The 22401-nt window shown below is 38.9% G+C and overlaps 1 protein-coding gene across 3 annotated transcripts in view; it reads right to left on the reverse strand.

Moving 5' to 3' along the window:
• Window positions 1–391: 391 nt before the first annotated feature.
• LARP7 (La ribonucleoprotein 7, transcriptional regulator) overlaps window positions 392–22401 on the reverse strand; it is a 36998-nt gene continuing 14988 nt past the window's right edge. For all 3 annotated transcript variants that reach the window (XM_089778045.1, XM_075929750.2, XM_075929748.2), the window contains exons 7-13: window positions 21109–21486; window positions 19372–19507; window positions 14986–15137; window positions 13815–13933; window positions 10480–10639; window positions 6621–6712; window positions 392–792 (exon numbers count right to left, since the gene is read on the reverse strand). In XM_089778045.1, the coding sequence (XP_089634171.1) occupies window positions 712–792; window positions 6621–6712; window positions 10480–10639; window positions 13815–13933; window positions 14986–15137; window positions 19372–19507; window positions 21109–21486 (1118 nt within the window). In that variant the 3' untranslated portion in view covers window positions 392–711. The remainder of the gene's footprint in view (window positions 793–6620; window positions 6713–10479; window positions 10640–13814; window positions 13934–14985; window positions 15138–19371; window positions 19508–21108; window positions 21487–22401) is intronic.

Genomic DNA, 22401 nt, shown 5'->3' on the forward strand with positions numbered 1-22401 from the left:
TCACACAATACATACACTTAGTTACAAATAGGAATTAATTATGGAACTCTAATTTTCAAATAACAAATGTAAATGTTCTCCTAATTTGCCTCCCTCACGGACATACTTGTGTCAAAGAAGATCCTTTTAAGAAATGAGCTGTTAATGTTTAGCAATTCAGTAAGTTTCTTTTCAGCATGCCTACTACATCGATGATGCTCCAATTTTCTGACTGTCTAAAGTATTTAAATATGATTTTAAATGATAAATTATACAGTTTTTTCCATAATTTCAATCTTTCTACTTCTTTCCTCCACAGTTTGATGTAAGAATTAGAGTCCTAAATTTAACATAAATAACCTTTATTATTCATATTGCTTTTTGCTGACATTTTAAAAACAAGTCTCATTAATATTGTGGATTTCTAAAACAATTTATTTGATCTTTTTTGTAATTCATCTTACAAAACTGCAATATACAAATATTCATCAAAAGTAAAACTTAATGTAAAACAAAGCAAGACCTTGTTTGATACATTTTCCCAGAAAGCTTTACCTTTCACAAGAAGCAAGCACTCCGCATATTTAAAAATGGGATTTAGAATAAAATTGCACACTGAAGAATTATGAAACGGATTGGTTTTTGACTTCTTTGTAAGAACTGTTTATGGCTTAGATAAAATATCCAGTGACTATTTAAAATATCCTTTTATAGAATATAAGGAATCTTAGGTCAGTCATCTTCAGCGAAGCGGATATGCTTACTTGCCTCTTGAGTCTTCGCAAGTCTCATTCTTTCAGCTTTAGCAATCAGCTACAAACAAAAACAAAAGACAACATCATGCTAGCAAGTCTCACAGATAATTAATCTTCAAACAATTGAACCAACCTGTACAAAACATAGTTCACTTGATAACAAAAATGTACAGGTTCTTGATGTTATTTTGCTTAACAACATATAAGAACCATCACATAGTGCACAAGTAGCACAAAGTTTTTCCTCAATCTCTGGATAGACTCTCTTTAACATTCTATCCCTGTGTCCCATTGAAACTGTGAGCACCAAAGGAGGGAGGAAAGTAAAACAGATTTAAAAAATACACACAATCCAAAGTACTCAAACACAATTTTCATAGCTATTTTAAATGGATTAGTTCTTCGAGACTTCAGGCTCTTACTTGGATCAGACCTTAAAGAAATAAATGTGCCAGGAATGCTGTGTCATTTTCTAGAGTCAGTTTCTGGAGGCGAAAAGACTGAAATTCAGAAGGAGGCCCATACTTTAGATTGGGAAAACGATGCATTATATACTGCAAGTCTAATGACAACTCATCTGAATGTAAACAGTACGGGCTATAGGAATGAGCTTAGGCCAAGGAATCCTGAAATTCATATCCCAGCTCAGCTAATTACCTCTCTCTGTTTCAGTTTCCTTATCTGCAAAATGGAGATAGCCCCTATCTTATCAGGGTAATGAGTGAATATTTAGTTAATATTTGTAAGGTGTATGACATTATAAATGTTAAAACAGTGGCATTACTATACATTTTAGAAATAAGCATTTATAACTGTTGAAAACTGAATCAAAACAAACCTCAAAATCCACAGCTTCCGGCATAATTTTAAAAAGGATATTTGAAAGAGAGAGACAGAGTGCACACACACACATAATAATGAACTTTCCAAAGGAACGAGGCCCGTTTTTACTGGCATTAACAGAAGACCTACCTAACTACTATTTTCATCACCGACCAGAGGGCCTTTCTTGCATCTGTATTGATTTGTAAGCCCCATTTTACATCAGTGTTCAGACATTACACTGGTGAAAATTTATTTAATGTAGGCAAGCTGAAACTGGAGTGAAGAGTGAACAAAAATGCCTATTTTGTTAAAGAAGAGCCATATACTAGGTAAGCTAAACACACGTCCTGTCAGTATTCAATGTGTCATCAAACATTTATATAACTAGAAGATAGTTTAAAATTATAATATGAGTTTGCAACTAGAATTTTGATCCTATTGAGACTACATAAAGGCCTGTGCATGTATATTAAGTAAGATTAATATTTAACACTTATCTGTAGAGTGCTTTACAAACATTTTCAAAAAGATGGCTTGCTAACTACAAAAGCAGCTTCTATTCTCTTGGAATTCACACCTCCAGATCAGCTGCTAGAAGTGGGCCTCATCCTCCTTGATTGGATCCACCTGGTCATCTCCAGCCTGATCCTGGCCTGCATATTTATTCCTGCCTCTGGAAATTTCCACTACATGCATCTGACGAAGTGGGTCTTTGCCCACGAAAGCTTATGCTCCTACACTTCAGTTAGTCTATAAGGTGCCACAGGACTCCTCGTCGCATTTTCAAAAAGAGTAATTTTGGATATGTAAATTCCTTTAATTGCAAAAGCATAAGAATGGCCATACTGGGTCAGAGCAAAAGTCCATCTACCCTCCTATCCGGTCTTCTGAAAGTGACCAATGCCAGGTACCTCACAGGCTATGAACAGTGTAGATAAATTGAGTGACTCATCTCCTGCCACCCCTTAATCCGTAAGGGTAATGCATTTGTCAATCAGAGTTTTAATTATGCAAGTTTTTATTGAAATAATTTCTTGCTTTCCTAAATTGTGGTAAAATGTGAAAAAAATGTAACTAATTTTGCAGGATCTTTTACAAAGGTTTGACAGTTATAAATGACAACAGACGAGCAAGGCAAAAATAGATACTGAAGTTGCTGAAAATTGCAGTTGGAACGTAGACTACTTAAGGGCAGTGAAAGAGTTAAAACGTTTTTACTTAATTCCTCTCAAAATGTTTTGCTTCATAATGTTAGCATTTAAATAGACCTGATTAGGCTTTGAAGCTAACACCTTCCTGGACTGAAAGGTGATGGGAGAGGGGGCAGAATACAAGCTTGCACCTTTTGCTGCTGCTATTGTTAGGCAGAACTCAGAGTTGATTCTTAAATAAGTTACGCCTTACAGGCTACATTACATTAATTTGCACAGCAAGTATTGTATGATCTTCACAAGAAGCACTAGAAACTTGGGTGCTGAGCTTCCATAACCCCCAGCTGAAGTCAATGGATGCTCTGGACCTCGGGGAAGGGAGGGGGAGAAAATAAATCAAATCTTTGATTTAAAAATAACACACACAAAGCCTATGATTTAATCAAAAATGCAATAGAACATCGCTGACTTCGTGTGGAGTTTTTGAACCCTTCACCACACATGCTAAACGAGATTAAAAATACAAGTGAAGACAGTCATGGCTTTATGTGACTGAATTAGTGCTTTTCATATACTTCTCTGGAAAGCACTCACTTTCAAAGGAGTATACTGGAATATTTATATGTGGCTTTTCCTATGTGAAAGCTCAGAGATTTCAATCACCTTAGATATTATATGTAAAAATACCATTTCTAATAGCATTTTTATGTACAGAAGGAAGCAGCAATGCAGCCACATTTCTTTTTTCTTTTTCATTTACATATGAAAATGGAAAACAAAGACTGGTCAAGAAAAGCAGATGATTTTTACAAGTGAAAACAAAAGGTTTATTTCAAAATTTATCCATAACATCTGACTTACAGTGGACGTATGATAATCATTCCAGTGTGGAAAAGGAATGTGAAAAGCCCCAGATCTAGGCAAAAGAAAAATTCCCCAGGGCAGGAACAGAAGATGACTTCTACAAGCTGTAATCCAAGGACCACAAGTAGTGGCTTAATGAGTTCAACAGAGTAGGAGAATTTCAGGTGGAGCCCTAGTACATAATTTTGTAAAATCCTGGGCAGTAACTCATCCCCAAGTTTATGAGGAGCACTTTTCTAGTATACTCATCTGATGAAGTGGGTTTTACCCAAGAAAGCTCACAATCCCATACATTTTTAAACTTAAAAAACAATAATCCTGTACAGACTAACTCAGCTACCCCCTGAAGCGTCCATACATTTTTGTTAGTTTAAGGTGCCGCAGGACTCCTTGTTGATTTTACAGTTACAGACTAAGACAGCTACCCCTCAGACTTTTTTCCAGTATAGTTATTAGGCATGTTAGAGTGTACACGGGTAACTGTTTCACCAATAAGCAGATGCCAAGCGGTTAACAGTGTTGGTTATACTCGCCTCCCGTGGAGGTGGCTTCCCTGCTGCAGCAAAGCCTCCACTCCTGAAGCCAGGCAGGCAAGGGCTGCCCTCCGCTCCCAGGGAAGTAGCTTCACTGACACAGAGATGCCTCCTCTTCAGGTATTAGGTGGGCAGGGGCTAGTGGCCCTACTTCTGTGGAGGCTTCGCTTAGCTTTGTACTGCAGAGCCTGCAGCATGTGTAACAACTGAGATTTTCCTCCTTATTAACTCTATAATACAATTTTTAACATCACTAATAGTTAGACTACTACACTACAGCAGCAAAGCAAACCTTATATAGATTCAACTGCTGCCAATACAGCTTAATTCCAGCTTCTGCAAGTGAAATAATCTATACCAGCAAATCTATACTAAGGGATATCTGTCAGTCAAGGCTCTAAACCTTCCCACCTCAGCAATGTTGCCAACTCTCATGATAATCACTGTTTTCCTTAAAACTTCAGCTCCTGGATTAAAGAGGATAGGTAATGATTTCAGTCTTCATTCTTAAAGAAAAATTAAGCTACTGAGCCTTGTGGCTGTGGAGAAAACTTCAAAATGTGACCCCAGTGGACCCTAAAGGCTCAAAAAAAGCAGAAGGCAAATAAAAAGTACACCAAATCTATCATTTTTACATTATCTCATGATTTTTGGAGCATTCAACTCGTGATTTTTCAAATTTGGGCTTGGCAACACTGCAGCTATAGTTGCAGAAGTTTGTAGAGTAGATCTGGCCTCAAACAACCATGATGGCAAAACCCCCAACAGAGGGGCAGCTATACTGACAGAAGAGGGCTTGTTCAGGAAGGTGTTACAGAAGTCTTTTTGTCGGCAAATACTGTGTCTACACTAGGAGGCTATCCAAGAATATAGTTATACTCAGGGCTCGCCAGCCTCGCTGCCCGGCTCTTCTGGGTTGCAATCTACTCACCACAGGCAAGTAGATTGCATTATTTGTCAAGCCCTGGTTATACTGGTATAGCTTTTATGGGCAGATCCTACGTTCCACTGGGACCACTCTGATCTTCAGAGCAATCTAGAATTGTGAGAATTTGAAAACACGTCTCAATGTCACCTTATCCCGAGCCCTCTCTCTTCCCCATTCCCTCTTGAAGTACAAGTTCTAGAGCAGCACAGAATCTCACCCATAGATAGTAAATGTGCAATTTTTTGAACATACAAGGACAGATGTAGCAGGGAGTATTCCTCATGCTCTGGCCTTCAATCCTGGGAAACAGGATGTGCCAGATTAAAGATTTTGCTAGAGAAGACACTGTGGGGTCGGGGTGTGGAGTGCTTACCTGATGCCCTGCTCCCAGGGGCACGTAGCTGTGCCATGCACCACTGCCATGCTTGTACTGCTCCCTGTCTCTGAGGAAGCGATCGGGAGAAGCTTCAGAGGAAGCATGCTGCTGCCCTATCGTTCTCCGAGCTGTGAGGAGGGGGAGTGGCAGCACACAGAGCTGCTTCCTCCTCTGTCCTATGGGTGTTCCCAGATTAGGGAGCCCCAGAGTTCAGAGACTGAAGTGTAATAATATTTTTAAAAAAGTAAGTTTTGGATTTTTTTCCATTTTTTTGAGCCTTTAAGGATTGAGCCTTTAATGTTCACAAGCTGTTCTTCACAATCAGGAGGGCTGTGAGCTTACTTAATTTAAATAAAAGCTGAGATTCTCATGTAATTGATTGATACCATGAGATAAGGGTTTAAAGGACAAACCAAATATTGAGAGAAAAATCACAGGAGTTGGCAATACTAGGTTAGTGTTTTTCAGACCCCTTTACTTTATCATGTAGCAGCACATATATCCAGGCCTGCTGATGGGGGATGGGGGAGGGAAGTTGTCCTGGGGCCCAGCAAATCAAAGGGCTCCAGGGGTCACAGCAGCAACAGGACCCCTGGGCCCCTTTGAATGACCAGCAGAGTGCCACTCTACATGGCTCTGAGGGCTGCGGGAGGAAGCATGCACCAACCAGCCCCTTCCTCCCGAGGCGCCCTCCACACATCTTGCCTCTGGGTCAGCAGTGGCTATCTGCCCTGCTACTTATATCCTTTTAAACTCCATTTGAAATGCATTTTTTCTAGCTTTAAAATGCTATTTAGAACCAATTAGATTATTTAATGAGATGTAAAATTATCTTACATCTTCAAACCAGAAATCAGAATTCCTTAACCACATGCAAATGCAAAACTCATTAGCAATGATGGTTTCAGAACATCAGTGTCTAGGTAGGCAAATCATTCATTTTTATTTTCCATGTGTGACAACTGGACCCTACCAGAAACCAAGTGCTCCCTAATTTGCTGCTGCAGTGGACAATAAAATGATCTGCCAAGTTAACAGGAGAAGATAAAAGAGGATTGTGGAGAGAAAGATCGCAAAATTTAGGAAAAATACAGATATTTCCCTTCCACCCAGGATTCTGATCACAAAAGAAAAAAAATCATATTGCCAATCACTGATACACAAAACCAAACATAAATCCAGACAATACACTATTCAAACTTAATTTACCTTCTCTGTGCCCCGCTTCTTTTCTCTAGGTTGGTTAAGTTTAGCTTGTCTGTCCACCAAAATCTTCTGCCAGTACCGCTGTTCATGATCACCTAGACAAGACACATGAAGTGCATTAATAAGGCTGTCCTACCTCATGGTCACATCTACTTGAACAATATTTGAGGGTGAAACCTGGCACTTTAGGTCGCAACAAAGAAGGAACTTCCGTCTAAGTAAGAACAGGTTAATTTCTTTTCATTATGAGAGGAGGAAACCCTCATTTTAAAAAGGAAGCTTGTTCATTTAAAAATATATATATATATATATATATAGTTTAAAATATAATATTGGGCAAAGAGATAAAACGTCAACCACTGACTTTGTGTTAATCTGAAAGAACATTTTTATATGGGGGAGGAAGTCACAGGGAAAAAAAAGTATAAAGGAAATTTACTCTGCAAAGATCATGTTTGCTTTGTAATCAAGTCTGAGAATTCTGAGTTCCCTGAAAAGCCCAGGTACATCAATCCCAACTGAAATATTCTAGTCCATTACTTGACCATGCAAAAACATTGAAGGCAAAGTACAGAGTAAATATAAAGAAAAGCAATTTAATAACTTGAAAAGTAAATGCTGTTATGGTTCAGTTAGCACACCCTGTAAGTTCTAGGTATGCAAGCACAGTCAGCAAAACTTTCCTATTCTGGGAGATTGTTTTGGTTATTACAATCTTGTAATATTGGCAATTTGAGATGAAGGAAGGCCACTCATGCGGCTCACTCACTAGTTTAGGATACCCCTCTCAATTTGAATTATTGCTGCATTTAGTAAACACAAATTTCCAATTGAACTTGTGTAAGAATTAACATGCTGAATAAAGGCTTACATTTTGGTTCTTAGGGCTGGTCTGCATTGGGAACTTACAAAGGCATAGATAAGTCTCTCAAAGGTCTATAAAATCCACAATCCTGAGAGACAGAACAATGCTGTCCTAACCCATTAATGTAGACAGTGCTAGGTTAATGGAATAATTCTTCTGTCGACCTAACTACAGCCTTTCAGAGAGAAGGATTACCTATACTGTGAGGTGGCAAAGTTAGTATCTACACCAGGGGCGGGGAACCTTTTTTGGGTTAGGTGCTGCTAACCTACACAGATATCAGTCAGGGACTGCACAAAAATGAGAAGTGGGAAACCCCTCCTCCACAACCCCCCTTCCCCCACAAATTCCACAAAACCCCTTGATGTGTTAAAAATACTATTCTATAAATGTTTTGCCCCAGCCAGAGCAAAGCCTCTGGGGCTTGCCCAGCTGTAGCACCCCCTTCCTCCCTTTTCTCAGCTCCCCATGCTGGGAATGGGTTCTGGAGGTTGCCTAGCTGTGGTCACCCCTTTTCCTCAGGTCCCGCATGCCTTCTTAACTGTTAAGGAGGCATTGCTGGCCCCGTGTGGCTAGCTAAGGGTGTCAGGCACTGCTCCTTGCTGCAGCCAGCCTATTGCAAGGAAGCAGTTCTGGGGCTTGCCCAGATGTTCCCACCCCTTCCTCGCTAAAGGCAACCCATGCAGGGAAGGGGCTGTGATGGATTCTCTTCCCTTTCACTCCTGCAAGGTATTCCCCCCCCACTTCCCTCCAGTCCCACATGCCTCCTTAACTATTAAGGCTCCAGTCTGCCAGAGGCTAGCTAACCTATTCAGGGAAGGGCTTCGCTCTGGCCTCTCCCCCTTCCTTCCAAAAGGTGCACCATGCAGGAAAGGGGCTTAGGGGCTTCCCCTCCCTCCCACTCTGGGAATGCATCCCTTCCCTCTCCTCTAGTCCCACGCAGGCCTGCTCACAGCAAAAGGAGTTTTGCTGGTAGCCTCTGCAGCTGCAGCCTATTTTTTGCTATCACTTCACTGAAATGCAGGAGGGCTCCACCACGTGAAGCTTCTCCCTCCTTCCAGATCTCCTGTGGGCGCCTCTCCCATGTGCAGGAGAGGAACCAGAAGTATCCAGCCCACGCTGCAGGGGAGGCTGGGGAAAGTTTTAAGTGGCCCCAGGGGGATGGACGGATGGACACACACACACAAGCATTTCATGGCTGCGGAAGCCTCCGAAAGCCAGATGAAATTGTTTGGTGGGCCACAGGTTCCCCATCCTTGGTCTACACTGAAGCACTACATAGTGGTTTAAGTGTGGCTATACCCTTAGATGCCAAGACCAGAAGGGACCATTATGATCACGTAGTCTGGCCTCCAGTATAAGCCAGGCCTCAAAACTTTCCCCAAATAGTTACCATAGTATATCTTCTAGAAAAACATCCAATCTTGATTTTAAATGGTCAGTAATGGAAAACCAACCATGACCTTTGGTAAGTTGTTCCAATCATTAATTACACTGTCAAAAATGTGATGTTTGTTTCCAATCTGAATGTGTCTCACTTTAACTTTCAGACATTGGATAGCTTTATACCCTTTCGCTGCTAGACTGAAGAGCCAGTTATTAAAGATTTGTTCCCCCAGGTAGATATTTATAGGCTGTAATCAAGACATCTGTCTCTTCATTAAGACAGAGTGATATCCTTGACCTATCACTGTAAGACAGGTTAAGGCTCTCTACTAATAATAAGTCCCTGATCCAGCATTGCAATCAACTGAATGGACTGCTGAATCTATGCAGATCAAAACATTGGATCAAGGCCACAGTTTGAGGATCCATTATTGGTTTGTGGTAAAAATATTTGTATTTACGGACTTATCCTTTTTTGGTGCAGTCTTAATTATTGCAGGTGAGTAGTTTCTATTTCCTTCTGATCTTTAGTCATTTGGGGTTTTACCTAAAGGCTGGTCTACACTTTGAAGTTTTACTAGCCTAACTATGCAGATTAGGTAGCTGGTTGGTTTTAAATCACTGACAAAGAGCTTTCTCACATATTAAAATTACTGCAGATTAAAGCAGAATGAATTTAAAGCAGAATAGCTATTCCAGAATAACTCCATCTGTACACAAGTCCAGAGTTATACTAGTAAAAGGCCTAATGAGGACATATTTAGGGTGAAAAGGTGCTCCACTTCCCCTAACTGCAGTAAGCTATGCTGCATCTTTATACCAGTATAATCATCCAAATAAAGCCAGTTTTATCATTTTAACTAGCTATACCTGTGTAGTCAACTAGTCTAGTCAAATTTCCTAAAATTCATTATTCCAAATGTCGTAGGGGCACACTATTGCCTTTCACCATCATGTTGTAATTATGAGGGGAGAGGGAGGAACCGCACACCACCAGAAGCCAGCCTGGCTGCCCTATGCGCCCTGCGAGCGGGGAGGGTAAGGAAGCTGCTGTGCCACCCGAGGATCAATGGTACGGCACCATTAGTCACTCTTCCCCACAAGTCAGTGTCTCCATCAAGTAGTGAAAGTCCAGGAGGCTTTCTGGGACATTTGACTACTTGATAGGGCACAAGGTCAGAGTATTTAAATTCGTGATAGTCCCGGAAAAAATTGGGATGTATAGTTAGCATAAGAATAGCACAATGGTTCACTGAAGTGACAAACGTCCACAGTTGCTGAAACCAAAAAGCCATCTGCTAGTTAAAATTATGTAAAGTCAAATTACCAACTTTGTGAGAATAAAGTTATATGGTCTGATTAAGATAACTAATTAAAAATAACACCACATTTGACTCAGACTAAAGAAAAAAGTGACATAGAATGTCTGAAGTTTTGACGCTTTAGTTTTTGTACAAAAGGGAAAACAGTGACAAGAAGGAATGTTATAAAACCAAAATATTGCTTCTGTAATTCACACACAATACAGCAATATTCTTAAAATGCAGCAAGAGTCTTACTCTTAGCGCTTAGGAGCTGCCTACCTTGCATACATTTTAACAAACATCTTACCAGTTAGTATCTCAAGTTTCCAGTTGTTTTTAATCTGAATTTCTTTGTGTGCTTTCATTACAATCTGTGCATCTTCAGGAGTTTTAAATCGAACATGACACTCTGTGTCTCCTTCCAACATGTCAACATAAGCAACATCAGCTATCGTTGCCAGAGTATCCTGTGGCACAAAATTACTCAGACAAATTAGTCAGAAAAAACAAACAAACAAGCAGTATTGTCAAATACTGTCATGTGAAAATCCAAGGTGCATAACAAAGGAGCAAAAATATGGGAAATATTCTCTAAAGTCAGTTACAAGGAAGTGAAATGGAACTTTGTTACATTAATAAATGAATCTGATGTCAAATAATTTCTGGCTAACATTAATTTTTCAGAAGAAAATCTATGATTAGTCAATTTTTACTAGATTGGAGAATTACATAATTTACCGCAGTAATGTGTGTTCTAAGACTCCAAACTCAAGCTATATCTATTATGAATCCATTCAACATCTAACTCTTGATTTTCTTTACAGTCATTAGGAGGAATGACTGCAGAAGAATTGTGAAATGTAATAGCATTTCCATTTCATAGGTTAGTCCAACAAAAATATTTAATTCGACACCCAAATATTTTATTTAAGGTTAGGACTGTGGAGAAAGAAAAGAAAAAGCTCAAGAATGGTGAACAAGTTAGAAAATCATAACATGGTGCACGCAAGGTCATCTCATCTGAAGAAGTGGGTTTTGCCCATGAAAGCTCATGATACTATATATAGATAGAGCTAGAGATACACACACACACACACACACACACACACACACACACACACACACACACTTTTTTTAGTCTCTAAGATGCCACAGGACTACTGGCTTTTTACAGTGGATACTGGAGTTAGTTTTCAAGCAGAGGTCAGTTGGTATAAAAAGTGACACCAGCAGCTGAAGAAGGAAGAATCACACAAACACTCTTTCAATCAAATACTTTACCTGTGATACTTGCTGTGAGGGAAATTAACTTGGATCACTCATTCCTAGTCAATTTCACTCACAGCAGGTACTTCAAGTAAAATGTTTCTATACAACAATTAGGCACTATTTTTAACCCTCCAGCTACAAGGCAGAATCCTAAAACCTCCCAGACACCTCCATTGACAAAGACCACATGTGGTCCAAATAAAAGCTTTTCACCACCTCAGTCTTGAATCCCCACAATAGTGTTTCCACAGAAAAGTAAGCAGACTGCCAAAATTAATAGTATAGGAAAAGACACTACACTTGATCTTAGCTTTCAAGAGGCCAAGAAGAGATAAATTTTTGTTTATTGGTAGATCTTTGAAAAGTGCCTCCGCTCAGTTGCACAAAATGACAACATTTTGGTAAGAAAATGTGAAATGTTTAAGCAATAATGTTACATTTCAAATATATGCAATAAGCTAGCAAAAATATTTTGTATGTATCTGTTGAGAATGTATTGGGAAACCTAGATTTAAAATAGAGGTCGCCAGACCAGCAACAGAATATTTCCACAATTTCTTACAATAAGCCAAACATAATGATAATTTTGTATAATATCATGTAAAATGTTATGTTTTCCCTGCTTATGACTCCATTGTTAAGATGGGGAGTGAAATTCTACTGTTATTCATATATTCAATCCTCTTTTCCCCCTGAAATTTTTCCATTTGTTTATTCATTATTAAACATTAAATCCAATTACTTGCCTTATGTGCATAATATATATCTGAAAATACCAGAATCTAACAATTTGATTTCTTCGCCACAAACAAAACAAAACAAAACTTCATTATCCCTTTGACTATCCTACATCACGTAGTAATACAAATGCCAGGACAACAGAACATGTAGAGAAGACAAACGATGAATAGCACTTAGATATTACTAGTGATGAGTAGGAGGGTGGAGGACATCAGACACTTAGATAGCTGCTTATGAACACCCAAATAGGTAAGTGACAAATTCAGCTGAAAGCACATCACCAATTTGTTTTCAGTAAGAGATACATGGCCTCAATCTCGCAAAAATTTATGCACACGCTGAAGTTTAGGCACTTATGAACAGCCACCCTGACTTCAATTGTATTATTCACAAGATTGAACACTTAAACAACTGCATAAGTCTTTGCAAGAACAGCACTGAAATAGTTCTCTCATTGCCATAATGATCTTAAATGACACTAAAATGTCATATCTTACTGTGCCAGTGGTTTCTGAAATGGATATTTCCTATATAAATTAGAGGCAAGTGATTAAAATGACCACTGGAACTCCGTTTCTGTGTTTTCCCAATGCACAAGTTCATGTCTCCATTTATTTCAGGGCGCTCTGCTTCCCTGCAGTTCCAGCTACCACGGTGAGTGCAGGAAGCCGGACCCCTTCTGCCACCCTGCACTAACCCCCTCCTCCTCAGCAGGGGAATAGGGGCGGGTAGGGATACTCCTGCAACATCCCCTCCGCCATAGACACTCCAGGGCTGGATTGTGAAAATTCTTGGGCCATGAATTTGAGACCTTTGATTTACTCTCTCATTTCAACCAAAACTGCATTAGCTGCAGATTGCAAATCATTAAGAAAAGTTGGTCCTCTATATCACCTCACAGCACTGCATACTTATATTAAGTTTTCTGTAAACAAAGTCTGAAAAACAAATCTGATGATCACAAAAATAAGTGACAGTTATATGTTATTTCATTTATCAAAAACCATATAACCATAAATGCAACATAAATAGCATTTTTATAATAATTGAGAGTCACTTGGGGAATATTTTAGAATGACTCTTTCAGTGAGGGAACACTTAATTGGTCCTAAGTTCCTATTAATTTAGTAAGGTTTGTTCATCTAAACAAAAGTTTCAGGAAAAAAATTATTGGTACTGTACATTATTTTAAATATTAAACTATCACCCATTTTCCCTTTATATGAAGTAACTACGGCTTACCAGTTACATTTTGTTTTCTTAACAATACAGAATTCAAATGATGTTTGTCATACTGACATTGCAAGAATGGATCAGCCAGAGTTTGTGATTAAGAGGAAAAAATGACTCACGCCCAATAAAAAGTCAATTTGTTTTTATAAAACTTACTTTTACGGTAAACTTGATTTCTCTGGAAGAGCTTGTTCCTCTAACTAACTGATTTTAAAATAGGTTTTCTAAACCTGGTTCTACTTCAATGAAATCTTCCATTAATGGGTACTATTCAGAAATATATATACAGCTAGTTGCCAGATAGGAATTCAATATGAGTTTTTGGCATTCCACAGTGTATCATTTTCTGGGTGGTAAAGGGAAAGAGTAATGGCTGCCCTGAGGTTACAAAGGCATTACCTTGATGTGTTTCCTGCCTGGTAGGGGTTCAGTGCTAATGATCTTGACAATTACTCCACTCACAAACTGAGGTCCCATTGTGTTGGTTTTCTCAGGGGGGCCAGAGTCTTCACTGGTGGCTGTTAATTTAAAGAGGAAAAGAGGATAATGAAATTTCTCATGTATTAACTTGACAAAACACAAGATAACCACAAAAATCACAAAACCAAAGTGATAATACCAGGAGGTGGCATAATGAACAAAGTCCTCCTGAACAAAAGGCCTTTTGCAGTTTCAAGTTCAAATACGGTAAAAATAACAAGGAATCTGGCAGCACCTTAAAGACTAACAAATTTCAAAAGCTTATACCCTAACAAATATTTTTTGCTGAAACAGACCCAGCCACCTCTCTGAAACTTGTGGTAAGAATACTTAAGTTACTGAACTAATTGTAAGGATCTTTTCAGAATCATTCCAGAGTTTGAGGTGCAGAGTGTTAAAAAAGGTTTGGTGCTCCTAGGCTAGAAGTCTGTGAAAAGAAATTCAGTGGATCCAATGCAACTCAGTAACAACATAAGGCACCTTCTTTATTATTGCTGGGAAAAGATTTCAGCATAGCTCTTGTGAGTTAATAGGTACAAATACTGTACTTTAGTAAACAAACAAGGTGAATCATACCCAAATCGATTTCTGCCTTATTCCAAGAGTTTTGTAAACCATAGTGTTTACTCCATCTATACTGGCTACAGAAACCTTGCTAGCATAGCACTGTAAAGAACTGGGTTGAAACATGGTTTTGGCTAACATGGTGGCATTGTTTCTGTAGACAAGCCTTAAATGGAAACTATGCAATACATGTGTTACTTCACTATGAAATATCGTTAATAAATGAAAATAAATGTCTCAGTGCCAAAAATCATTTAGTAATCTTGGATTATTTTCTAAATAATTTGATTATTCACATAATTCAGCAAAACAATCTATGTAAATACAATTTATTTGACATGACACAGCTCCTTTAACATAAAGTGTTGTAAATGCTTTACTTCATTTGGCATTTTCCTTCCAGAGATGTTGGCACATTGTAGAACTATTTTGACATTGATCTATTTTAATATCAAACTAAGGACCACCACCTGCATTAAAAAAAATCATCATAAAACATACACTATAAAAGTATCATAACATTTACATTTTTTTGTTTGAAGACACTTTTGTATACCACTGTCTGTTTCCATCTTCTCTACACACTCAGATTTGATTTGGGACATTGTTTTCTTTAAGGAAGCCATGCTGGCTTTTTGAAGGGCCAAATATTCTTGTTTCAGATCCAGCCATTCATTCCTACGTAAGACAAAGATTTAAGAATAAAAATATCAATACTTGTGCAAAAATATTCACAGACTTAAAAAAAAAGCCATTACAAACACAAAGACAAAAATAATCACTTATGCAGAGTCTGGGAGGTCTAGTCATGGATCAGAACTCTGCTGTGCTAGGTGCTACAAACAACGAAAAAGGTAGTCTCTTCCCCCACCCTATTAATCTAAGTATAGGACAAGAGACAACAGAGAGAGACAGATGGGATTGCACAAGACAATATTGGTCACTATGATAGGCAGTAGTCTCGGTGTACCCAGAGCCTAATTGTTCCCAAGATTTTGTAGGCATAATGAAAAAGCAAAGTATTGAAGTAGGTTTTGAAGGGGGATAATGAGGTAGCTTTGGATAGGTTTTTGGGGAGTGCCTCCCACTCACAAAGCACAGCATGTAAAAACATAAAGGTGCTTGTTTGAAAATTTAACAAGTGGGCAATCAAGGACAGATTGGAAGTGAAAGTCAACATCCTGATAGCAAATTATAGCGTGAGGATAGGCTGCAATGGGTCTTGAAAATGAAGACAAGCACCTGAAGTTGGATACTTTGGAAAAGGGGGAGCCAGGGGAGGGATGCAAAAGAAGGGTGACAGAGTCAAAATGACTTGCAAATAAAATACACAAAACATAGCTGACATTATGGAGCAGTTCCACAGTTCGTTTAAATAGGAGCTGTGGCAATATACACCAGCTGAGGATCTCCCCTGTTGTGCTTAATGGTATCCCATCTTTTTATCAAATTGCCTAGGATCTGGTGATTATTTGCCAAAATGACCACTTTGTCTACTAAATGGCCTAAATAAATTGAGGGGATGACAACAAAAAAACCCTAACAAATTAAAGGAGATTGCTTTCTGAAGAAAGTGTAGTGCATTTGGCATTCTGAATACTTTGGTAAATCAGACATATTTGGATCTGGAATTACACAGAACATGGACTCTAATTCAGTACTGATGAGTTCACTGAACCCCCTTTAGTGGTACAACATTAAAAATTAGTCATTTTCCTCTAGAAGGTTCACTGATTAAAAACCAACAATTGGTTAAACTCACCAAAAATCCTACAGAGATAAGAACATTCCTTACTATTCAAATGCATTGGACTTTAAAAAAAATTGCACTGCATGGAAGCAATTTATATATTTACATACATTTAACATGGAGATGTTTCTGTAAACAGCTAGAGCTTTGCTCCATAGAAACACAATGCCTATAGTGCCACTGTGAGAACGACTCATTGTTACCCTAATCTGTGCTATCAAACAAGCTGATAGGGGATTTTTAAAGAGGAGGATATCTTGTGGTAATGGTTTTAGCTGTTAACATTGACAACTGTATACTTCAAAAAAGCATCTAGACTCACCCAGGATCATACATTCTCACAGAGCAAAGACATTAAAATAACAAAAGAGCCATGTAATGATTCTTTGAGATAAAAAGGCAACAACCACTCTGTAGTAAGATATAGTATAAATAGGAGCCTGAGGAGGCACTCCTGTTTTAACTTGACTGAAAAGGAAGAGAAGATCATGGGGAAAGAGCCAGGCAAGTATTTAAATGTTTATAATTTTCTTCTGAGTATTTCTACTATGCAATAATTAACAAAAATGTTATATTCTTTTGTTATATTTGGTGTACAGGTTACTGAACTAGTGGAAAAGGATAGCAAACAGTGCAAAGTACTGCTTACATGGACCCCTTCTACTTTAACATGGAGGTGCTTTCTGTGACTATAAAAAGTAAGTGCTTCCATGTTTTAGTAGAGGTGAATCCTGATCACAGTTCTGGAAAGCCCTATGGACAAAGGAACCTTGACTCTTCGAACAGGATTTTTTGACCAGCAAAAGGAACTAAAATTAAATGAGGAAAAATAGGAAATTATGTTTATCTACTGTGTAAAATCTATTATACAATAGTACATCATATGTTTAATGAAAACTTTTAAAGGACTCCCTTTGCTTTAACATGGAGGTACCTGCTGCCTAGAAAAAGTAAGTGCTTCCATGTTTCAGTGGTGGTGGATTCCAGAATATCTGATCACACCTCAGAAAGCAAACTAAAATATGTAAAGAAGTAATAAATGCTAACAAGTCTGCTGTCTTTTAAAATGCCAATTTTTGTTTGAAAATTTACATTTTATATTACACTATTAGAAAATGCTCTTAATGTATGTGCTCTCTAATATTAACAATCTTATTATATGTATATTTTACAGAAAAAGGGCACAAAAGAAGTTTGCAGTCTCACATTAAAGGACCCCCACTACTTTAATGTGGAAGTACTTGCTTTGCTCCTGAAAAAGTAAGTGCTTCCATGTTTTAGTGATGGTGAATCCTGATTTTTCAACTGGAGAACATCGACACTGAACAAAATTCCCCTTTCTACAGAATACATTTGATGTGGAAACTAAGAGGACAAGACCTTAGCAGTACTTGTAGTTGGTCTGTAGCAAAAGCATCACAGCACTCTAAATATATGAACTAAACAAATACCCAACATAGCAATTTAAAATATACTCTAAAGGAGAAATCCTGCCTGTATGAGGTAAGTGCTCTTTAGAAACTGAATCCATCATGACAAATATGAAATTCTCTGGGGGCAGGAAGCAGTCAATGCTCCAGTTTTCTCTACAACACTAATGCATCTCTCATCCTCCCCCCCCCCATACACACACACAGAGGGATAGATTCCCTCATAACAGGTACCCTATTTTCTCCCTCTCCTGCCCCTCACTCAAAAAATAGTTAAACATACAATTTATGCTCAGCACAAGTACTCAGCACCACTGAATAAGCTATGTTGAAAAGGACCCCCTCTACTTTAACATGGAAGTACTTGCTGGATGCTTGAAAAAGTAAGTGCTTCCATGTTTTAGTTGTGGTGAATCCTAATTGCTCACTGGTAGAACAATTACACAGCAGAAAAGAATGATCAAACAGAAGCAAAATTCAAAACTGGGAGCCCTCCAGAAACTGTGTTTGTAACTGACTGATAGTACAGCACTATTTGTATTTTCCAGATAGTATACAGAACCACACAGAGCAACAAGACAAGCTGTTAAGTCCAATGAGATGAGAGAGATCAAATCTAATGAGCTGTTGTATATAAAGAATCTTAGAAGAAATGTAAATAAACTCAGTTAATTTTTTGTAATACTACATATTATAAAGGTGAATGAACAGCAATTTTGTATGATACAATTTTTTAAAAATTACTAAATATAACTACATAATGAGACTCTGTTTCAACAACACATTTTGCAGTTTTTTATTTAAATACACTTGAATTTTGCTGCAAATTCTCTTGTAAAATATCTAAACTGTAGTTCTTTTATCTTGCAGGCCACTACTGTTGCTAACATGCAACTCTGTTGTGTAAAAGCTGGAATTGCACTTTAGCAATGGTGATGGACTGTAAGACATGTAACGCTGGACATGTTAGTGAAGGAAACTTTGTATTCAACATGCAATTTCATAGGTTGGCAGTATTTATTTAATAAAAAGTATGTAAAACTTTAAAAACTTGTGATTTTCATCATGCAGTTATTTTTAATTTGATTTGATTCAGTGACAACATGAAAGCATTATTTTATAAAACTGAAGTAAATGATCCTGCTTATAAACTTCTGTTTCTGGGGATTAATTTAGTATGTTCACTTGTTCAATTTTGGATCTTGGGCTGCTAGAAAGAAGACTCAACACAGTTATCCACAACTCTTACACGGTTAAAAAGCATCAATTAACACTTAGTATATAAAAACACCACACAAGACTCAACTTATTGCTAGTCAAGGATTAAAGCTATATCAAGTTTCCCAAACACACATTTAAAATATTTGAAAACATTACCTATTCCCACACAAAGTCCACATGGATAAATAAGTAAATAACAAAGCTATCAAAATACACACCCAGCATTCAGTATCCAATTGGTCAATGAGATTCTTACAAAATGGCTAAAACGGGTTCATCTTGATCCCTGGTAGACATCAACTTGATTCTAACTAAGTTACTTGCTACAATGCCATCAGGTTTCTGTGTACATCACTACTCCTAAAACAGCTGTCTTAAGATAACATACATACATTAACTTGAAATAATGTTGACTGAGAGCTTATCGCGACTGATTAGGATAATTCATTAGCACAAAAATTAAACTTCAGAAACACTTAAATGCTATATATTAGTTGGTGTCATAACATACTTTGAAAGTACTCTCAATGGAATGACCTCCTCTCCCATCTTGTGCCTTTCTTTGTGCTTTTTCTTATGCTTCCTTTTTGATTTTGAAAGGGTTGTATCTTTCTTATCACCATCTTTTTCCTCTTGTGAAGTAACTTCTATATGAAGAACAACCAAAATAAGTAAGTATGACTTGGATAGATCATATTTAGCAAAAAACATAATTGAAATGGCATGTCCCTTCATTTACTATACTATAAGAAGCACTGACGAGACAACATTTTTACATTTGTGTCATTTTTTCAGTATGAATTTTTCCAGTTAATGTCACAGTGAAAAAAAGGTGGTCCTTTCTAATTTCTGTAGCACATTAAAAGTAGACAGGTACAAACTCCCACACAAGTCAACCATCTATCTCCTCAGCATCTTTGATCCTCTGTTAATGTTAATTTGTATCAGAGCTCTCCCAGTTTCTCTGTCAACGAAGATGAACAACAATGCAGAATGCAATGTTGTCTGGTTTAGATTATTTGCTCTCTACTCTGTTTCATCCCCAACCCTTCATACTCCTTTTTCCACTGAGCACTGAGTTTTCTGCTTAACCTTTACAAAACTGAAAAGATTCTGCACTCTATTGCTTCGTTCATTTTAGATTCTTAATTCTCTTTTAATCAACTCTATAATGCAGCATTTTTTCTTCTCCACACCTCTTCTAGTTCACATAAAACCCATCTCCAACTCTGTAAATAGGATAAACTCATTAGTAGATTTTCAATAATAGTTGTCTCCCTACTTTTTCCCCCTCATTAGGAGCATGAGCCGCTAGTCTATTTCTCATAAATTGTTTCCTGTCAATGAAAAGCAGGGGTAGTCAATAGGTAGTCTGCAGACCAAATTTGGAAGGCCAGACGCTGTTGAACAGACCCCAAAATCTATTTATCTTTTCAGGAGTCTGGAGCAGTGTTCCCTCTAATTTTTTTCCATCCATGTGCGAAATAAATTTTGTTAAGTGCAGCAAGGCATGTGTAGATGTGCACCACCAGTAGAAACATGCTTCCAGCTGCTGATGGCTGTGGGCATGCTGCTAATCAGATGTATACCATTTGCATTTCTCCTGGGTGGCTACCCAAGCACACAGCTTACAGGGAACACTGGGCCTTGATTATACATTTGCCAACAAATTTGGACCTCGACAAAAAATGAACTAGAACAAAAGTGATTTTATCACTCCTGCCAAAATACTCACCCAACTAGTTTTCACTTCCAAACTAAACTAAAATCCTTTCTCCGCTCCCATTTTATATAGAGCTGGCTGCCACAGTGTGTGGACTCAATGGCTTCAATGGGTCTCTGCCATTTCTAGGATTTTATTATTTTTATTCTTAAGAAAATGGTGTTCTCAATAATTTTTGACCTAAGTGTGGATATCAACTCTTTCCCTATATTAAGATGTTGTGGTTCAGGTGATTAGCCCTCTGATTTTAACTTCTAACCACAAAGTCTTATTTTCACATGCAATTTTGATATTTTGTATCACTCTTATTTCTAGTTTTGAAAAGAAGTCTCCAGCAATACAATTTCTAACACTGAGAAGGAAATTCTTTTTGGCTCCCGATCTTTCCCCATTTCCACTTTCTCCTCTTTCTGCAAACCTACTTTTCATAATCTCTGGAAGATTACCACAATCCATCTTGATTTAATTTTGCTTCTATGCAGATAAAAGAAAATAAATAGGCACAAAATTCAGTAATATTTTTACCTTTGGAATCCTTCTGAGCTTCTGTCGTTTCTTCTTTTATAGAATGGACATCATCTTTTTGAGCAGTTTTCTTAATCTTTGCACTTAATGCCTCTGCATCTCCAGAGCTGCTTCTTTTCCTCTTCCCTACTCTGCTTTCCTCAGTTAACTCTGAGCTTTCTGTTCTTTCCCATTTTTTTTTCTCTTTCTTAGAAGGCTGTTTCTGGACTCCAGATACTTCTATTTCCAAGCACTCAGCAGATGTTGTTCTGTGTCTCTTTGACTTGCTTATTTGTTCTGCAGTAGTGTCCATGTGTGATTCTTTGATTTCTGCAACTGCCTGTATGCTGCTCTCTTTCTTCATTTTTGATTTTTTCTTTTTCTTCTTCTTTTTCTCTTCTGTATAAAGCAAAACAACAGATTTAAAACTTTGTCAATAATTGCCATTTCTGACTAAAGTTCAGATTAGATGAGTAAGCTTAACTGCATCAAGGTACCACAATATGTCCTCATATGAAGAGCTCAGAGTTGGAGCCTTAAGATCAGTTTTCTGCTCCTGGGAAAATTGGGATGGGGATCATCTCAAAAGACATCTTTGCAATTACAGGCAGTCCCCGGGTTACGTCAATCCGACTTAAGTTGGACCCCTAGTTACAAACGGGGGGGGGCGCAGCTAGTGCGGGGTGCCTCCCCAACTGTCGCCGCCTCCGGCGGCGCGGGGGGCACTTCCCCCCAGCAGACCAGGGAGACGTAGAGCTAGCGCCCCCCCCCCCCCCAGCAGACCAGGGAGACGCGGGCGGCGGGACGCCAAGACGCGCCGCAGTCCCGCCGCCCACGTCCTCCATGGTGAGAAAAGCCGCTCCGCGTCTCCCTGGTCTGCTGGGGGGGGGGGGGAGGGGAGCGCAGCTAGTGCCCCCCCCCCCCACCCCCAGCAGACCAGGCTTTTCTCGCTGCGGAGGACGTAGGCAGCGGGACCGCATCCTCCGCGGCGAGAAAAGCCGCTCCGCGTCTCGAAAAGCCGCTCCGCGTCTCCCGGGTCTGCTGGGGGGGGGGGGGGCGCAGCTAGTGCGCCCCCACCTGCCAGCAGACCAGGCTTTTCTTGCCGACGCCTGGGGTAGAGCAGCTGGGGGGCTGCCGGGTTGGTCCCACAGCGCCGAGGTGCGGCGCTACTGGACCAACCCAGCAGCACCCCAGCTGCTCTGCTCCAGGCGTCCCCAAGTCAGCCGCTGCTGAAACTGACCAGCGGCTGACTACAGGAAGCCCGGGGCAAAGCAGCTCTGCCTCGGGCTTCCTGTCGTCAGCTGCTGGTCAGTT

The sequence above is a fragment of the Pelodiscus sinensis genome, chromosome 4 (assembly GCF_052426305.1).
Source record: "Pelodiscus sinensis isolate ZL-2025 chromosome 4, ASM5242630v1, whole genome shotgun sequence".
NCBI classification, from domain to species: Eukaryota; Metazoa; Chordata; order Testudines; family Trionychidae; genus Pelodiscus; species Pelodiscus sinensis.